This window comes from Pangasianodon hypophthalmus, chromosome 22 (genome assembly GCF_027358585.1).
Source record: "Pangasianodon hypophthalmus isolate fPanHyp1 chromosome 22, fPanHyp1.pri, whole genome shotgun sequence".
Lineage (NCBI taxonomy): Eukaryota > Metazoa > Chordata > Actinopteri > Siluriformes > Pangasiidae > Pangasianodon > Pangasianodon hypophthalmus.
The window spans coordinates 13,703,117-13,719,757 of NC_069731.1; the positions used below are offsets into that span (position 1 = coordinate 13,703,117).

A 16,641-nucleotide genomic window follows, 5' to 3' on the forward strand; every position below is an offset into this window, starting at 1 on the left:
TGCATGTGGGTGTAGTTGAGGTCAGAAGTTTGCATCTCTCATGATTTTTAAACTTAAAAATATAAATTTATCTCAATTTTACAATTTATCTACAAAAACCAGAATTCCACAGTGGGTTTATCTTCCAAAAAACACAACAATATAGACCATACAGCAAAGTCAACAGATAAATAGTTTGAGATGGAATTTTGCCAGATTTGTTTTGAATAAGGCAACATGACATCTGGCACAGAACTAACAGATGTGTCAGGAAATATGGAGGGGCGCCAGTTATTACAACCAAATAGATGATTTCTTTCTCCTTGAGTTTCCTCACTTCATTGCTGCTATAACAACTAGCAATGCTAATGGATATTGTACTGCTGCTAGAGTGTCTTGTTACTGGAACTGTGCGATCATTCATTTTATAGTATGAAGCTCGACAACCTTCAGCCATTCATCTCGTTTACCTGATGTATTACCAATCACATGTCTTCTTGTATAAACAGTGATGACGGACAAGCGCTGATCCTTTAGGGACCATTAAGCTTTTATTTATTAAGTCAGCCACTGAATCTGGTAGGATTAGGGTTTTAGGGCTCTTAGGTAAAGCTATTAGGACTCTGTTAGTAAAGCTGTATTTAACATGTCTATAACTACTGTAGTGTAGTTATTATTAGACAAATTGTTTATTTCACTTCTGCAAGCATATCTTTGATGCTTTTGTCTCATCTATTGGAGATTATTGGGAACACTTTTAGTTGCACTACCATCTCAAAGGGTTTTGTAGGGTTTTTTTAGTAATTTGGATGGTAAGTGAGCACTAAAGGGATTCTCTCTGTCTTTGATTGGGATGGTTTATACATCAGTTCATCAGTAGGATAAGGACAGGCCCTGGCTTCTGTCACAAAATGACCTTTAAGTCTCAGCTATCCAGTGTGTTTGGATTGGATGTTGACACATTTGAATCATTGTGGATAAAAGTGTGCCAAATGAGTAAAATAACTCATTGTAGAGTACCAAATCTTAGTATCTGACCGTTGTGACCTCAGTGAAATGATGTGCAATGTTCCACTCATCCTAGAGACTGATAAAGTGAGTAAATGTGCCAAGCGTTTTACATTTAAAATGATTGCATTTAATGCAATATTGGTTTTTTTTTTTTTTTTTTATTTTTTTTTTTTTAAATGGCTAAAATGGTACTACTAATTGTGTCTGACTTGCATTTGACACTAAAATTAAGGGAAATTTTAATTGAAATTAAAGGTTTGTTTTCTCCAAGAAGGGGCATGGGATTGTATTATTAATGACACAAACATCCAAGAAAGAGAAAGTTACAGTTTTCACTAGCTCTTGCCACACAGCAAGGTAGCGCAGCAGGTAGCGTTGCCTCCTCACAGCTCCGGTTCAATCCTGAGCTTCTTAATGTTTCTAGTCTCGTCCCTCCTCCCAAAAAAACATGCCAGTAGGTGACTCTAAATTGCCCATATGTGTGCATGAGTGTGTGAATGCGGTGCAATGGACCGGCGTCCCATCCTGGGTGTATTCCTGTCTCACACCCACTGTTCCCGGGATTGTACTGTGCGCTGGATTTAGCATGAGCGTGACCAGGATAAAGCAGTTACTGAAGATGATTGAATAAACTAGCACTAGCTGAGCTCACTTTCTGTCAGAAACCTAAACTACAATACCATGAATTACAATTAGATACTTCTAACCTGAATATCTACGAGAGCACAGAAACACCTGTTGTTTGACTATATAATTTATTTAATAAATACACAAAAATTTCTTTAGGTGCACTTATTACCCCTGAAGTTATTTCAAGAACTTTACAAATACATGAAAAATAATCAATAAAATACCAACCACATCATGTTCCACTAGGAGATGCCCTATCACTATGAAATACTGCTTCAGTTTGTCCGGAATAAGTAGTTATGCTGCCTATTGAAGAGGCATTCACCTGCTTCCCAAAAATGCTGCCTACTTTGAAGTAATAGTGACGCTAACAATATAGTAGCCATCAAATGCATCAAAAGGTTCAAGAACCAGTTATAGGCACATGCCTAGTGCCTGTGTGTCGTGGTTGAGTGCCATAGCTTTCCCTCCTTCTGCTCAGCGTGATGAAGAAGCAGAGTTCTTTTAGAGTTACTCTGAGTTAATGTGCATTAATAAAGCCCAATCCCCATTAGTGATTCACCACACACACACACACACACACACACACACACACACACTATACACTACTCTGAATACATTTACTCTGTATCTGTTCATGTTTACTCACATGGTATCGTGTACTGAATTAATGAACTTCATGAGGATTACGTTAATTGTCTCTATTTCTTTCTTTCTTTCTTTTTTTTTTTTAAATTGACAAACAGCCAAACTGTTTCTGTCTGTGTGGAGTTTCACATGTTCCCTCATTGTCTGCGTGAGGTTCTCCGTTTTCCTCCTACCTCCCAAAAAGATGTCTGGAGGTGGATTGGTGAAAATTGCTTCTAGGTGTGAATGTGTGTGCATGGTGCCTTGAGATGGACTAGTGTCTCAATCATGCGTGTATTCCTGTGTTATGCCCAGTGTTCCTGAGGCTCTTGAGCCATCATAACCCTGACCAGGATTCAAACTGACAGTGTTGTTATAACCAAAAATAGGAACTCGTTTAGTTTAAGTAAGAAATCTCCCTCCCATCTAGAGTCATTTGACAAATATTCAACAAACAAAATATCATATTTACACATGCATTTTGTTCATGAGTAGGCTCCCAAGGTAGACAGAAGTATCATGGGAGGACAGCGCTGCTCATACATGGTACATATATGGCACAGTGCTCTGTATCTAAACTTCTAACTGGTGTGATGTGAATGTGTTTTACTCAGTGTGCTGGTTATTAAAAAAGAAAAGCTGATAGCCTCTGATGGCCACTTGTAGTAGATGCTTTATAAATTACTGTGATTTGAAAATGTAATATCTACACATGCTTTTAATCTAAGATTAGAGTAGGCAGTTCTTTCCCTACAGCTCACAGAAAGAAAAAAGCAACCTGCAGTAATTCCCAATGGCTATGGTGTAAAAGGGGTCAGCTTGACCTTGTATACATTCCCTTGGGTTTTATATGCTCACAATACATAAAGAGAGGAGAGTTTCAGGGTTGCTGTTTGCTCAAGTGGGTCTTCTCAACACTTAGCATTTAACATCAGCTGAGGATCTGGACCTGATAAAATCTAATCATTCTAATGCACACACTACAAGTTAAGCCCAAAACAAAACCATACTCAAAAACTCAAGACAGTCCTGTGTTCTGATACTGCGTTGTTTTTTAAAAAAATGAAAAAAATGACGTTAATCCCAGTTTTGTCCTAATTTGGTCCTACCTGCTAGCTAGTTCTCCCCTATCACATGACATGCTTCCATTGAGACATGTGCAGCTTTGCCACCATGACCATGCCATAGTTGGTAGCAGACATGATTAAGAATTATTTTCTATAGATTAGACATGTGCTGATTATTCACTCATATATAGACAGTCACAAAATCCAACATGTACAACATTGTTATAGTGGCCATTCAGAATATTACTGTCCATTCGACAGAGGTTGCTTAAATAGGCAGCATTTTTGGCACATGTTTTTGCTTCCAAATTTCAAAATGTTTTTGGTTAGTTTTGGTGGTTAGTTAGGATATTGTTAGGTCATTGGTTGGGTAGTTATTTGGATAAATCGTTGGTTGGTGGGGTAGTTAATTTATTATTTTTTTTATTAGCTGGTAAGTTGGTTGGTTGGTTTCTTGGCTGGTTGGTTAGTGGGTCAAGTAGATGGTTGGTTGGTTCATTTTAATCAGTGCAATATGGAAAGTATTGGACAAGAAGAAACACATCACAGACATAGACATGAACTGTATCTGTGTGGCAGCCTGGGAAAACCACTGACAAGGTGAAATTTTGACATTTTTTACTTGATATAGAAGTCAATTATGTTTCTTTTTTGAATATCCAGTACTTTGTAAAAGTCTTAGGCACATGCTAAGAAATGCTGTAGAGTAAAGATGCCTTCAAAAATAATCATACTAATTAAAAGTTTCTACATTTAAAAAGTACTATAATGAGCAGTAAACAGTAATAAAAGAAACAGTGTCAATATTTGCTGTGATGACCCTTTGCTTTAAAAGAAAATTAGTCATCTCTGGTACGATTTTTATGAGGAAATGAGGAAATGAGCTGTACGTGTTACTGAGCATCTTGCAGAACCAGCCACTGTTGTTCTGGAGACTTTGACTTTCACACTTGCTTCTTAGTTTTGTAGCAAAACCCAGCAGCCTTCATTCTGTTTTTGTCTGAAAAGTGTCTCTTGCATAATATGCTGCTTTCTGTACTGACATATGAACATTTTTCTGTAACATTTAACTCTGCAGGAAACGAATGTTTGGATTTAACATTTAAAATGTTTTTTGTACTGACTCGATAATGTAGAAGTCGCAAAATAAAAATCTATAACAAAATTTGTACTAAACAAATAGGGTGCCTAAGACTTTTGTACAGTGCTATAATTCAATTAGAAGTAAAATTATAGCACTTTAAAATCTGGTTACTGCCAAAAGTGAAAAGGGAGAAAATTACAACACAGGAGCATCTTTTTAAAAAGCCGGGATCTGATTACAAACTGAATTGATTAGGCTTATGTCTGTTTTGCTATGACGCATAGTTATACAACAAGTTGATCAAAGTGTGAGGAAATTACACACAACTAGCAAGGTTTTCGACATCTTTTAGTATACTGACTGTAATTACTGCTGCATTCGTTAAATCCTTTCCCAATGTGACCTTTGCAGGAGGACAACCTCAGCAAGATTACAAAGTAAATTAAAAAGCATTTCGACTTGTTTTCATGAAATATACTTCTGGTTTCTTAAAGATAAAGCGTTAAAGTATGCTACAGGCAGAAAGACCCAATTTTGGCAAAAACAAAATTTTTCTTCTTTTTTGAGGGGTTTCCAGAATTGCCACAGTGTTATCCAGTGGGATTTCCCACACATTTTATAAAGGCAGGTAGTAGGGTTGTGGCTTGCAGTGATACTGGTTATAGTTATCAACCGTGTTACTGCACATTATATGTAACTTGGAATTATGCAGGCACTAAAATTGCAGAGTAGAATGTGTGCTTTTTGAACACAGTGCTCTTTGGAAAACTTTTTTTCTGTGGCTCATGTGCATTAGTATTTTCAGCAAAAGACAGATCACTGAGTTCTGGTGAGCACCAGCCAGCTGACAGAAAAACAGAGCAACTGACTGTAAAAAGATAAAACCTGGAGCCTGACCTTCTTTTTTCAATCCACTGAGTGTGTGTGTGTGTGTGTGTGTGTGTGCTTGGAGGTGGGTCTGATGTAATGCATCATCTGAAGGATACTCAACCCAAACACTTGTAGTGAATTGAATTGAAAATTGAAGTTTGAGAGAGAATCACACCAGACCCTGACCTTTCATACAACCTTTCAAAGTATATAAGAAGTTTTAGTTTACTTCCTCACAACGTGATAATGTATAGTCTGTTTTAAAAGTCTGTTAAAAGTTCCAAACCAAGAACTGCTAATATTTCATCAAATACTTCTACAAGATTTTACTCAGTGGATCATGTTTTATTTATACAACAGTTAGTTCTGGTCCGCTAATTTGATTGGACAGCGGCGTTCCAAGTGTGCTGATATTTAGTATAATTGACCTGGTATATTCCACTGTTTGTATCGCTCTGCTTATCTGTGTTCACTACCTAAAATTCCAATTCTAGCCACAGTTCATTACACTGAAACCAATACTACTACATTTACTACTTCTCATGTCATGGCAACATGCAATGCTTTATCCAGCTGCGGCTTCTTTGGGAACTCTTTCCGTTGCCGGAGCAAAAATGAACTTTTTTTTTTCTTTATTGTGTCAATAAATGTCAGTTACTTGATATTAATTTCTTATTAATAGAACTGTATAAAAGAACTTAGAATATAATAGAACTTGTATAAAAGTAATATTGCACTCGTAATCATGCTGTTATACTGAATATTGGCATGATATTCAGTACAACAGCACTCTTGCTCATGCAATATTTCCTAATTCGATAAACATACTGCTGCATACTGATCACATTCTCTTGTCATACAAAGCCATCTTTCTACACTTTGTCTGTAGAGAGGAGTTGGAGAGGTTCGTGGAGAACGGGACACTGAGCCATTTGAAAGTGTGTTTCTCTCGAGCTGAGATGGACAGAAATGGTTCCGAACCCAAACCCAAATATGTCCAGCATGCCCTACTCCTTCATGCCGAGCACGTCGCGCGCATTCTGCTTAAAGAAAACGGTCGTCTCTACGTTTGTGGGTGAGTCGGTCAAACTCTTATTGATTTGTGAGTCCATGATTAATACTAGGCATGTTTAGTTTTCATGTTGTTCTAGTATAGGCATGTGTTATTTAAGGAATAAAACACTTGTGGGCTTGCTGTTATAGGAAAATAATCAACACGGGATGGTGTGAAGTCTCCCCATAAGGCTAAGTTACTGTTGATTATTTTCCTATGAACAGCACGTCCCAGAGTCTGTTATTCCTCTTATTGCCAGTGATAGCAGTTTTTAATTTATTAACAAATGACACTTCATACTTTTTATTCATTTATTGTAGTGGAAAGTCCATGAAACAAGTTCACTTACGTTATAACAGCTATAATCATTCATTTCCTCACCAGCCTCACCAGCCCAGATGTTAATAAGACAAAAAAACAAAACAAAAAAAACACCACTTGTTTGTCATGTTACTGAGAAACCAGAAAGTCCTCTCTCCTGAAGACTTTCCATTGGCAGAAAATTTACTGACTGTTACAAAGCACTGACACTAGAGACTCTTTACATAATTAAGTGTAAAAAACATAAAAACATTAATCAGCGTCAAATGATTAAATATTTTTCTTTGTTAAATAACAACAGGTGGTTTATTATTAGTCTTATATTATGTAGATTGCAAGCCATGCATGTCCCATACATGTCATAGAAATGATAACATATAGAATGAGCACATTAATATAAAGCTGTGATTTGCTCTGCAGGTGGCACTACTGTCAGAGCTGCTGTTGTAGAAAATTAATCAGCACCTTCTGACCAATCAGAATTGAGCATACATTGGGGTGAAAATAATATAAATACAATATTCAACATGCACAATATTGTTAATGTGATAATGGATAAAAAACAATAACAATATGTGACAATAGATAAAGGTAGAGAGTGCCTAAGTAGTCAGGATGTTTGGGGAGTGTTTGTGCTCCAGTGATGAAGTCTGTCACAAAAGGCCAGATGTCTTACTTGTTTTGGATAGATTTGAAAGAACATTGCATGTATTGTTTTTGGAAAAAGTTCATAAAAGTTCGAAAAACATGTTGGACAGAACTATCACTCGCACTGATGCTTACTTAGGAACATATTATGGTGACATTGCAAGCCATGATTTAAAAGTTAAAACCAGATTGAAGTTTGTTTATTGTTTATTAATCAGGAAAGCCATAATGGGACCCTGTATAGCAGACATTTAAATAGATGGAATAATATAGTACAGTAAAATATACAGTATGAAACTTATAAAATCTCAAATAAAAGAGAAATAAAACAGATCAGAAAGTTATTGTTTTGCCATTGATATGTTGACTGTATGTATGTTGATGGTATGCCTGGTATTGGTATGATGGTATTTTTTATTTATTTATTTTTTTTAGAGATGCTAAGAACATGGCAAAAGATGTGAATGATACTCTGATGGAGATCATAGGGAAGGAGCTTCAGGTGGATAAGCTGGATTCTATGAAGACCATAGCGAAACTGCGAGAGGAGAAACGATACCTGCAGGATATCTGGAGCTAAAGAAAGAAATTCACAAGCTATGGGGGTTATATTAATTATATATACTTAAATAATTATATAAGGATTTTAACTGCACTATCCCATCAACCACAACAGACCAGACATGTGCCAATACTGAATTTTGTTACCACGGCAACTATCTAACACACTGGGGTAGTTTAAGATGTTGTCATTTTGATATTGTGTTTTAAAAATAGTATTAAAAAAGACACATCCGATGCTGACTTCATCTCAGGTGCACAGAATGCTGTTTAAAAAATGCTGCCTATTTAGGCAGCCTCTATCCAAGTGGACACTGATGCTTTGAAACGTCCACAGTAATATTGTATGATTTTAAATATCTAATTATACTGTATACCAGACAGATCAGTCTTTGCCTTTTATGCATTTTAATGACTGACAGGGGCGTGTTCAGATATGGAATTTATAGGTCATACAATATAGCATATATGGATGTAATGAATCAGATATTCACAGATTTGTTTCAGATGTGTAGAACAAACTTTAACAGCACAGACTGCGTGAACACCATCGGTTCCCACCTGTTTTTTTTTTTAATCTAAAATTTGTTTTAGACAAATGCATAGTTCAGATTCAGCTGTGGTTTCTTTTGCCACATAGTCTATTTTAAAATGCCTCGCAATGCTGCAGTGACCTTTTTATCCATTACAAGTTTCACTTTCTCACTTCTGATTAAATAAATACTTTATACGACTGAAGTATCAGTTTGTTTGTTTTTTGCAGGGAATAAAGTCATGAAATAAGCCAGACTGTTGTGCATGTTAAACATCAGACCTGCCAATGTTCACACATTTTGTGTAGGAGCTCCATATTTATGTTGTTTATCACACAAAAAAGTACTCTTCTTTTTTTCCCCCTAGTGAAAACGGTATGTTTTACAGTTGCGTAGGTGTCTTGAACTCTGTCAGCGTACCAGCTTGGAAGCCCCGCCCCCTTTCCGCATTTCACATTAGTAATGTTTTAGCAGATATTCTCCTCTCAACTCAATTGCTCTGGTGCAGTGCCCTCGCATTCTTTTAAGGTAAATGGACCATTTTTGTGTTCATTAATGTGAAAAAAATCTATCAGTGAATGTTTGAATTAGACAAGTGTATATACTTAAAATCAGTTAACTATATTTATTATGGATGCACCAAAATTTTAGCCACTGAAAATTTGGACCAAAAGCATATAAGTCAAATTTTTCACTTTGCAACTACTGTACTTTTAATAGTAATGATAATTATAAAGTAATGAAAACACTGTTTGTTTCCTTTGCTCAACAGTTTGGAGGGCAGCAGCAGGTCAACAGTGAAAATATTGGCCATGTGGAAACATTTCGAAGTTTCTATGTAGAACATTAGACCAGTCATTTGTAAAGGGACTATATCGAATACGTGTGCACATTTTACTTCTCTAGTTGAAATGTTCATTTTTGTTCTGGCCTTCCCTCAGACATAATTCGGGGTCCTCTTGACAGAACTGTTATTGCATGTGGAAGAGTTGAGGTGAGTGTGCTATAAACCCCTGATCCAGCATGGACACTTCAAAATAATGACTCGGTTCCACAGCTCAGCATGTCACAAGGCTAATGAGAGTTATTAATCATGGCTGAACCAGCAGCTCAACCCAAGGTTACAGAGTTGATGAACCCATGTCCGTCATGTCCAGTGAAGTATAATATCGTTATGAAGATGAATAAAGTTCTGCTGAATCCAGAGTTTGTGCTGCTGCAAAAGACTGATTTGATTATTTTTTTAAACATGATAAAGCTACAGTGTTACTTAGTTTTTCTACAGCTTGTTAGTCTACAGTTTCAGAAACAAAGCAGCACCTACAGAAAATTATTCAGTAAACTAGTATAGGTTGCAAAATTATTTACAAATTTAAAAAAAGAAACATTGTGGTTGCATAAGTATTCACCCCCATTGCTGTGAAACCCCTAAATTAGTTCTGGTGCATCCAGTTGCCACGTAGTCACATAATTATTTGAATGAAGTAGAACTCTGTGCAATTAAAGTGTCATATGATGTCATTAAAAATATGTTAGAGATCATACCTACACAAATAGTATTAGGAAGACCAAGGAGATATAAAAAAACAAGTCCAGGATAAACTTCTGGAAAAGTATCAGTCAGGGTTTGGTTATAAAGAAAAAAATCCCAAACTTAAGACATGGTGTGGTGCTCCATTACATCAATTATTAAAAACCGGAAAGAATATGGCACACCTGTGACTCTGCCTTCTGGAGGACATCCACCAAAAGTCAGTGACTGGAAAATGAGGTCATTAGTCGGAGAAGCAAGCCAGAGGCCAAGGGTAATGCACAGCTTAGATGGAAGAAGGTTTTCACCAGACAGCCATAGCTTGGACACACCACAAAGCCGGACTTTATGGAAGAGTGGTGAAAAGAGAAAGATAGCCATTAAAGGTTGCAGCCATACCAAGCCACAGTGAAGCATGGTGGAGTTAGCATCATGTTTTAAGGATGATTTTCACCAGCAGGGACTGGGAAATTGGTCAGGGATGGAATGAGACTGTGTTGATGTTGTGTTGATGATATTGTGTAGCCATCTTTGTTGGCCAAGATAGCTACCCCCGTGAAATTACAATATTCAGCAATTTTTAAAATTTTGTTTACATTTACATTTACTTTTATGGCATTTGGCAGATGTCCTTATCCAGAGCGAGTTACAGAAGTCTCTGTCAATAAATATAACCTGACACTGGTTCACTAGGTCACGGACTAAGAGTACTACCAGTCTAGAAAACTCATTTTTGTTTATATATGTTTATAAGTAAGTTTGGATGACAGTAATGAAAAACTGGATACCGTTTGAGGCAGATATTTACAGAATAGATTTTCTTCAATTTTATGAAGGTGAGTAGTAAGACTAAAATTACATGCCTGTGTATCATATTCTGTTTCATAGAGAAATCTAACACATTTAAAATTGGTTATTATATTTCCAGATATGCCCAGAAATGTAGCCCTCCAAGGGATTTCTATGAAATTTCATTCACGTATCCACTCTGATCTTCTCTCTATTTGAGCTGATGACAACAAATCATTGCCTATATTTTCAAGGCCAATTTTGTTGGTGTTGTGCCTCTAAGAGCCATGTTTATGTGCGCTATTTGCATCGCTGCCAAAAACAGAGCGTTCATTTCAGTTCAGGCCAACGCCGCTCACAGCTGCAAAGGCACCAGAATGAGTCTGCTAATGGATGCCCTGCATTAAGGATAAATTAAGTTCCAAATTACACTGTCTTAATTAAAAAGGTTCAAGGTGCTTTCAGAGCCATGGTGCAAGGACTCAAAAGGGTAATCTGAATAAATCAGAGGCTACAAGCTTGCAGTAGGGCGCTTGCTAGAATGATAGATTCTCCTGCACAAGATGGCTTAAATGAAGCAGAAAGATGTATGCAGAAAGTAATGAGTGTCATTAGATAAGACTCCTGGCTAGCCTGCTCCTTTGACTCTACCTCACTTTTAAAAACTAGACTCTTGACCAGTAACAGTAGCTTCTCTTTGTGAAAAATGATATGCCTTCCAATGATGATCATTGTGGGGTGGTACGGTGATGAAGTCATCAAGTTTGCCAAATGCTGAATACAGTCATTTTAAAAGGTCTCTTCATAACTTCAGTTGAACAGATTCACTCCTTTACAGGATTGATTACAGGCCTGATTTTCATTAATATCCTGCAGCGGAATAGTTGATCTCAAAATATAGGCTATAAAAGCTTCACCAACAGTGTGTGAACGCTGAATGCCAAAGGCAACTGTGTGAAATAAAAGTTATTTTAGAATTCAGATGAACAACTAATAGCCACTTAGAAAATAATGAGCATGAAAAATTTTACATGCTGTAGATACACTGGGTAAATAGAAAGTTGATGTTATATCTTGTATTCAGTAACTACAGTGCATTAACAAAGTATTCAGACCCCTTCATTTTTTTCACATTGTTATATTGCAGCCTTACGCTACAATGCATAAAAATGTTTTCTACACATCAATCTACACTCCATATCCCATAATGACAAAGCAAAAACCAGATTTGTGATAACTTTGTAAATTTATTAAAAAGAAAAAACTGACAAATCAGTTGACATAACACTTGAAATTTAGCTAGACACATGAAAACATGAAATTTGAAAATTTTTTGCAAATTCTAAAGGGGCTTTCATTTGTCTTGCACTGAGGAGAGGCTTCCGTCTGTCTACTCTGCCATAATCTACAGATCAGTGGAGTGCTGCAGTGATGTTTGACCTTCTGCAAGTTTTTCCCATCTCCACACGTGATATCTGGAGCTCAACCAGAGTGACCATCAAGTTCTTGGTCGCTTCTCTTACCAAGGTCCTTCTCCCCCGATTGCTCAGTTTGGTCAGGCGGCCAGCACTAGGAAGAGTTCTGGTTGTTCCAAACTTCTTTCATTTAAGAATTACGGGGACCACTGTGCTCTAGGGAACCTTCAATGAGGCAGTATTTTTTCTGTAGCCTTCCCCACATCTGTGCCTCGATACAATCCTGTCAATGAGCTCTGCAGGCAGTTCCTTTGACCTCATGGCTTGGTTTTTGCTCTTATATGCATTTTCAGCTGTTAGACTATATATAGACAGGAGTGTGCCTTTCCAAATCATGTCCAGTCAATTAAATTTGCAACAGGTGGGCTCCAATCAAAGTGTAGAAACACCTCAAAGATGATCCAGAGAAATGGGAAGCACCTGAGCTAAATTTCAAGTGTCATAGCAAAGGGTCTGAATACTTACATCAGTGTGATTTTTAAGTTTTTTCTACTTTCTGAATGCACTGAAGCTACCCAGCAAATTAGCAGTTGGCCCTTTAGAAAGCACCCTGTCCAAAAAACTCTTGACACAACCAATGGAAATTCATTCCACCACCTAGGTGCCAGGACAGGGAAGAGCCTTGATGCATAAACTGAGAGATGGTGGGTCCAATTGAGCAGTTCTAAAGATTCAGAAGGAGCATAATGCAGATTGAGGTGTGCTAAGTGCTTTAAGGTAGGTTGGCACTGGCCCGTTTTTGGCTTTGTAGGCAAGCATCAATGTTTTAAATCTGATGGGCAGCTACAGGAAGCCAGTGGAGGAAGCATAGTGGAGGGGTGGTGTGGGAGAGTGGGTGTGTGCAGGCTGGAAACAAATTGTGTAGCTGCATTTTGAATCAGTTGCAGAAGTCGGATGGGGTGCTGAGCAGACCTGCCAGGAGCGAGTTCCAGTAATCCAGTCTCGAAATGACAACGGACTGAACAAGCACCAGAGTGACCTCTGTGGATAGAAATGGCCAGATCCTCCTAATATTATAGAGGAGAAAACCCGCAAGAGTGAGTCAATTTAGTGATGTGAGGCGAGACATACAGTTTGTTGTTCATAGTTACCACAAGGTTTCTACTTGCAGAACATCTGCTCACTGGATGTTTTTTTGTGTTTCACATTCACATTTCGCATTTTGTTTAAAATCTTTTGTTGCTGTATGTGAAAATTCCAGGAAATCAGCAAATGTCTGGCACCAGCATCCATGCCATGGTCATAGTCACTGAAATCACATTTTCTAATGTTTGATGAGAACATTAACTCAAGCTCTGGACCTGTATCTGCATGATTTTATGCATTGTGCTGCAGCCACATGATATAGTGGATAAAGGCATGAATGAGCAGTGTGCATGTATTCCTAATAAAATGGCTGGGTAAGTGAATATTGAAAATAATTTCAATTCAAATCAATTAAAAAATAATTAAAATAAATCATAACACATTTTGTATATTTGCTAATTCTATGCTTAGAAAACTCTCAAACTTCTTACCTAAATGCCACTAAAATTCAGCCATTGTCAAAGATATTAATATAAAGGGTGAGACTTAATACAGCTGCCATACAGCTGCTTAGTTAGTTATGAGGTAACTAGCATTAAAGGTAAAGTAAAAGTTTGTTAGTGAAAGTTTGTTAGGAGTTGACATTATTGATCTGTGGGGCTGCAGTTACAGTAAAAATTACTGAAAAGTATGTTTGTTGTAAGACTTTCATTATTTGAGACCAAAGAATAAAATGTGAAAAATACTCTATTTCCATAAAGTCCTATATGCGGCAACACTGCTTAGAAAACATTAATGTAAAACACGTAGGTAGTCCAAAATACAGATACCCAGCTGTTAGATGAGCAGTGAATCAGCACAAACTTCACGAGGGTCCTAATGCATAATGTGTAGGAGGCACTTGTCAAACATATTGCCTAATGAGGAATGGTTCTTTATTTTTCAAATGAGCTAAAGTACACTCTAAGCATTCTAGCAAAGCCCAGCTCAATTATTCTGACTTTGAGGACATAAACAGTCTCGGGTGTGCCCAAGTGCTCCTAATTACTAAAAAGCCTTCGGTATGGAACTAATTGATTTTCCTTTTAATGAGAACTGAGGTAATGGTGCTGCAGAAAGTTTGCTTGCTTTAAATATCTACTAAATATCTAGCACAGATGAGTTTTTGTAGGTACTGTAGTGCTTTAGGTTTTGAACAGCGTGAAGATGGCCACTGCAAACCTGACATCAGCAAACTGTCAGACTGTCTGATCAATCTCCATCATCTCTGCACCATTTTAGGAGACACAAAGTGCAGATACAGCCAGTAAAGTAAGCTTCATATGACATGAATTTTAGAAGGTCACAATATGGGATAGCAATGCATGCACAACTTTCACACTCTCAAACCAACACCACACTATGCTTGAATTAATCCTATTTTCTAATGAATTTATTAATTATTATATGGTAAAAATAATATTCAGTTTCAGCACATACACTGATCACCTATAACATTAAAACCACCTGCCTACTATTGTGTAGGTCCCCCTTGTGCCACCAAAACAGCTCTGACTCAAAAGACCTCGGAAGGTGTGCTGTGGTATCTGGCACCAAGATGTTAGCAGTAGATCCTTTAACTCCTGTAAGTTGCGAGGTGGGGCCTCCATGGATCAGACTTGTTTGTCCAGCAGACCAATCTGATGGAGCATCTGTGGGAAATAACATTAATGAGCCTTGGGTGGTCATGACCCTGTTGCCGGTTCACTGGTTGTCCTTCCTTGGACCACTTTTAGTAGGTACTAACCCCTGCATACTGGGAACACCCCATAAGACCTGCCATTTTGGAGATGCTCGGACCCAGTTGTTTAGCCATCACAATTTGGCCCTTGTCAAAGTCGTTCAGATCCTTACGCTTGCCCATTTTTCTTGCTTCCAGCACATCAACTTCAAGAACTGACTGTTCACTTGCTGCCAAATATATCCCACACCTCGACAGTTGACTTTGTAACGAGATAATCAGTGTTATTCAGTTCACTTTTTAGTGATTTTAATGTTATGTCTGATCAATGTAAGGGCCAGCAATGGCAAGCTGCCCCCAAAGTGGCCCTATTTAGGTTATTTAAAGGCTAAATACATCCCATGCTTGTGCACCATGTGAATTCTGGGTCAGAAATAGTCAGAGCTGTAAGCTCTGCTTCTTATTTGTCACTCGGTATGTGTTAGGAGCATAAAATGAATAAAAACTTGAACAAAACCCATTTCTCACATCACATTTAATTGTTATACATCAAAGAGGGAAAGATAGCACATGGGTTCATTATATTTACACATTACGCACTCTGCACCTCTAATGAGAGGACTGATCTTGTGTGTCAGAAGTGTAGTGGAAAGTGTACACCTCATCTTGTCTGTTATATCCAACCTAGATTTCTACTTTGATTTGAAGCACACAAGGATACTGATCCCATAAATAATTAGCAAACGGTACTAACAGTAGCGTTTTTGGGTTCACATATTGCATTTCACAAAATTAACATTTGTATATATTATTATCACTGTATACGAATGCTGTATATGATTACAATGTTTGTTAATCTATTGAGATTTTCACTTTTACGCTCGCAGTTAAACCTATTGAGATTTTCATTTTTACACTCATTTTACACTCATTTACACCATTTATGAAGTTTGGATTTTAACCAATGCCAGAGCTGTTACTGTAGGCTACAGACTGAAATATCACCCATGTGCTATTTATTTTACTGGCATATGCTGCAAAAACTGAATGGGGTTTCTAGCTGGAAAACTATGAATGAGCTGTGCAGAAATGCTTATTTTTATTTTTTAAACAACAGTTAGTTCCGTTCCACTAATTGGATTGGTCGAGCAGCGTTCCAAGAGTGCCTATATTTCCTCCAACCACACACAGACATTTCACTGTGTATCAATCTGCTCTTCTGTGTTCTCTACATAAAATTATTCTTCCTAGCTCAAAATGGTTACTACAGTAGTGTTAGCGATAATATTCAGCAGACATGGCAAAAGATACTTTTCAGGAATATAACTTGTGGCTTAAAATATGAAAGCTCATCAGTTGAAGATGAAAAGGAAGAAGGGATGCCAATTTTACCAGAAGCACCTTTAACAGGAATATACAAATCAATGTGAGCTAGCTAGCCAGCTAGCCAGTGTGCTATAAAATGAGTATGGCTTCTTCAGGATCTATTTTTGCTAGTGGATCAAAAATAAACAGAACATTTTGTGTCCGAAATGTTGTTTATTTAATATTAATTTCGTGTGGTTATACTGAAGATCGTCATGGCTGTGATTCTCCGCAGGCACAAGCTCGCAGGGTAATTGGTAGACATTCAGTATAACTGCACTCTTGCTCGTGCAATATTGCTTAAAACTAGTTGCTCTGCCAGTGTCTGGTGTAAAGGCCACTTTGATTAA

The 16,641-nt window shown here is 37.4% G+C and overlaps 1 protein-coding gene across 2 annotated transcripts in view; it reads left to right on the forward strand.

Annotated features, from left to right (window-relative positions):
• mtrr (5-methyltetrahydrofolate-homocysteine methyltransferase reductase) overlaps positions 1 to 8,585 on the forward strand; it is a 40,926-nt gene extending 32,341 nt beyond the window's left edge. For both annotated transcript variants that reach the window (XM_026937939.3, XM_053227898.1), the window contains 2 exons: positions 6,158 to 6,343; positions 7,727 to 8,585. In XM_026937939.3, coding sequence (XP_026793740.3) covers positions 6,158 to 6,343; positions 7,727 to 7,871 — 331 coding nt within the window. In that variant the 3' untranslated portion in view covers positions 7,872 to 8,585. The remainder of the gene's footprint in view (positions 1 to 6,157; positions 6,344 to 7,726) is intronic.
• The last annotated feature ends 8,056 nt before the right edge of the window (positions 8,586 to 16,641 follow it).